Raw genomic sequence first — 3,588 nt, 5'->3', positions numbered from 1 at the left:
AAAAAAAAAAAAAAAAACTCTGTCTTATAGCAACCCCCTTTGGTTTCCAAGACGGTAAATCTTTACAGAAGTAGATCGCCCAGTCTTCCTTCCGTGGAGTGGCTGGTGGATTTGAATAGCCAACCTTCTGATTAGCAGTCAAATGCCTTACACATTACACCACCAGAGCTCCTTACATGAATATATACATGTGGCCATTATATATGGATATAGATAGATAGATAACGACATATATTTATGTATACATATCACAAACTAGTATTATATTTATTGCTGAAATACTAAAGACGTTATCATTAAAGCGAAAAACAAGACTGATTTGCCAGTTAGTCCCACTATTGATTAGTCTTGTTCTGAAAGCTATAGACAAAAAGAAGTCTAAGGGGGGAAAAAGTTGTCATTATATGCAGATACTACAACCAAATATTTATAAGCTTAAAACTATCAATTGAAAAACTTAAAAAACTATAAGACTTTCCACTCCCGTGGCTTCCAGCCCAAGAAAAGACAGGCATATGAGGTGAACATTTATACTAAGTAGATATACACTCCTTGGAGAGAACAATCATGGGGGAATAGAAGGGCTGTGTATGCACAGGGAGACAGCTCAGGGAGCAGAAGTGCATGGAGGGAAGGACACAGGAAAGAGGTAACCATGGGGAGGAAGTGGGAGGGGAGCTGTTGCATTGTGGTAAATTGTAGTCAATTGTTATGAGACAAAGTGTATGTGAGCTGCTGTATGGAAAGTGAATTTGCTCTGTAAATTTTTACCTAAATCACAATAAATATATATAGAGAGAGAGAGAGAGTAAGAATTTAGCAGGTTAGCTAATACATATATATATTTAAATATCAATAGTTTTCTGGATAATAACTTGTGTTGGGTGAACTTTCTCAAATAATTATAAAAATAACTGTAATTGATAAAATGATTATAAGGCACCAAAGACAGGCAGAAGTGTGGGGTGGGGGAATCCTGCCCATGAAAGAAAATGAGCTTTGTGTTTATAGGCAGTCCCAGATTATGAAGAGTTCCATTCCTAAGTATATCCTCCTGTCGAATCTGCACGTAAGTCAGAACAGTTAGGTACAGTTGGTATTTAACATCAGTTAGTTAAATGTCTGTCTTACTATATAGTATACAGTGTAACTTTCTATGCATAAATATTAAAGAAGAACCTCCAGATACACTAAAACATCTTTTATAATAATAATCATGTTTTGATGTGCATCTCAAAGTAGCACCCATTTGTTATAAATAGATCTATGGCAACTTTTTAATATAATAGGCTTTATGAGGATTGGTTTGTAACTAAGCGTTATACTTTGGCCTTGGAACCTGGGGAGCGCCTGTATACAACTTTTCTTTTAAGCATACTCGCAGTCTTTATTATATAGAGTGGATGCGGAATACCCTTAGGGAAAAAATTTCATGGCCATAGGGTAATATCAAGTGCTATAACTTAAAAATAATCAAAGTCCAAGAAGGAGAAAAAAAAGAGAATGTTGTTGTTAGGTGCTGTCAAATGGGATCTCACTCACAGTGACCCTATGTACTACAGAATGAAAAACTGCCTGGTCCTGTGCCATCCTCACAATCTTTGCAACGCTTAAGCCCATCATCACAGACACTGTGTCAATCCATCTTGTTGGTCTTCCTCTTTTTCGCTGACTCTCTACTTTACCAAGCATTCTCCAGGGACTAGTGTCTTCTGGCAACACATCCAAAGTAGGTGCAATGAAATCTGGCCATTGTTGCTTCTAAGGAACAATCTGGCTGTACTTCTTCCAAGACAGTTGATTGCTCATTTGGCAGGCCATGGTATTTTCACTATTCCTTGTCAGCATCACAATTCAAATGCATCAATCTTGCAGTGTTCTTTATTCATTGTCTGGTTTTTACATACATAATACAAAAACACAACAAATGCAACGCAGTGTCGTTGAGTCAGATCCAACTTATAGTGACCCTTCCTTGGGTTTCCAAGGCAGTATCACTACAGAAGTAGATTGTCCAACCTTCCTTCCGGGGAGTGGCTGGTGGGTTTAAACCTCTAGCCCTCTGTTTAGCAGTCAAATGGCTACTGAAAATCCCAAGTCTTAAGTCAGATACATCTTAGTCTTCAAAGTGACATCACTAATGCCTGGGAAACCAACCTTTATGCATTCCATTTTTGACATCTTGCAGTTTTCCTAGATTCATACCTCATACATTCCACATTCTGATTATTAATGGATGTTTGCAGCTATTTCTTCTTTTGAGTCATGCCACATCAGCAAATGAAGGTCCCAAAAACTTTATTCTATCCACATCATTAAGGTCGACTCTAGTTTGAGGAGGAAGCTCTTCCCCAGTCATATTTTTAGTGCCCTTCACTCTGAGGGGCTTATGTTCTGGCAATATATCAGACAATGCTTCATTGTTATTCATAAAGTTTTCATCAGCCAATTTTTTCAGAAGTGGATAGCGCTATCCTTCTTCTCAGTCTGTCTCGGTCTGGAAGCTCTGCTGAAACCTGTCCACCATTGGTCACCCTCCTGGTATTTGAAATACTGGTGACATAGCTTCCAGCATCACAGAAACACACAAGACACCACAGTATGACAAACTGACAGACAAGTGATAGAAAATGAGAATAGAACAGAAAAAAATACCAGAAGAAATAATAACCAAAAATGTCCCAAATTTGGTGAAAAATATAAATCTACAGATCAAGGAGCTTAGTAAACCTTAAGCAGCATAAGTGCAAAGAAAACTAAACTTAGGCACATTGTAGTCAAACTGCTGAAAATCAAAGATAAAGAGAAAATTTTGAAAGCAGCCAGAGAAAATGACCCATTACATATAGGAACACAATGATAAGAATGAGAGTTGACTTTTCATCAAAAATAATGGAGGCCAGAAGACACTGTTGTTGTTGCTGTCATTGTTGTTAGGAGCCATCGAGTCATTTCTGACTCATAGACCCCATTCACAGCAGAACAAAATAGTGCCTGATCCCATGCCAGTTCCATGATCCCTGCCATCCTTGAGCCCATTATCACAGCCACCATGTCAATCCATCTCATTGAAGGCCTCCCCCTCTTTCGTCGACTTTCCACCTTACCAAGCATGACATCCTTCTCCAGGGAATGGTCCCTTCTGATAACATGACCAAAGTAGGTGAAACGAAGTCTGGCCATTCTCACTTCCAAGGAGCATTCCAGCTACACTTCCTCCAGGACAGATCTGTTAGTTCTTTTAGCAGTCCATGGCACTTTCAGCATTCTTCGCTAGCACCACAACTCAAAGGCATCAACTCTTCTTCGGTCTTCCCTATTCATTGTCCAGCACTCACATGCATACGAGGCAATTGAAAATATGGCTTGTGTCAGGTGCACCTTAGTCCTCAAGGAGACATCCTTGCTCCTAAGCACTTGAAAGAGTTCCTTCACGGCCAACCTGCCCAGTGCTACACATCATCTAATGTCCTGATTGCTGCTTCCATTGGCATTGATTGTAGAACCAAGCAATGTGAATTCTTTGACAACCTCAATCTTTTCTCCATTTATTGTGATGCTGCTTATTGGTTCAGTTGTGAGGATTTT

At 39.2% G+C, this 3,588-nt stretch overlaps 1 protein-coding gene across 1 annotated transcript in view; it reads right to left on the bottom strand.

Annotated features, from left to right (window-relative positions):
* SKAP1 (src kinase associated phosphoprotein 1) overlaps positions 1 to 3,488 on the bottom strand; it is a 359,819-nt gene extending 356,331 nt beyond the window's left edge. The window contains 1 exon segment of the mRNA XM_042781101.1: positions 3,457 to 3,488. Coding sequence (XP_042637035.1) covers positions 3,457 to 3,488 — 32 coding nt within the window.
* Between the last annotated feature and the right edge of the window lie 100 nt (positions 3,489 to 3,588).

This window comes from Orycteropus afer, unplaced genomic scaffold, assembly GCF_000298275.1.
Source record: "Orycteropus afer afer isolate SDZICR_OR568_19922 unplaced genomic scaffold, OryAfe1.0 scaffold00085, whole genome shotgun sequence".
NCBI lineage: Eukaryota > Metazoa > Chordata > Mammalia > Tubulidentata > Orycteropodidae > Orycteropus > Orycteropus afer.
The sequence above is the reverse complement of the archived record's forward strand: the minus strand, read 5'-3'. Positions and strand labels throughout refer to the sequence as shown.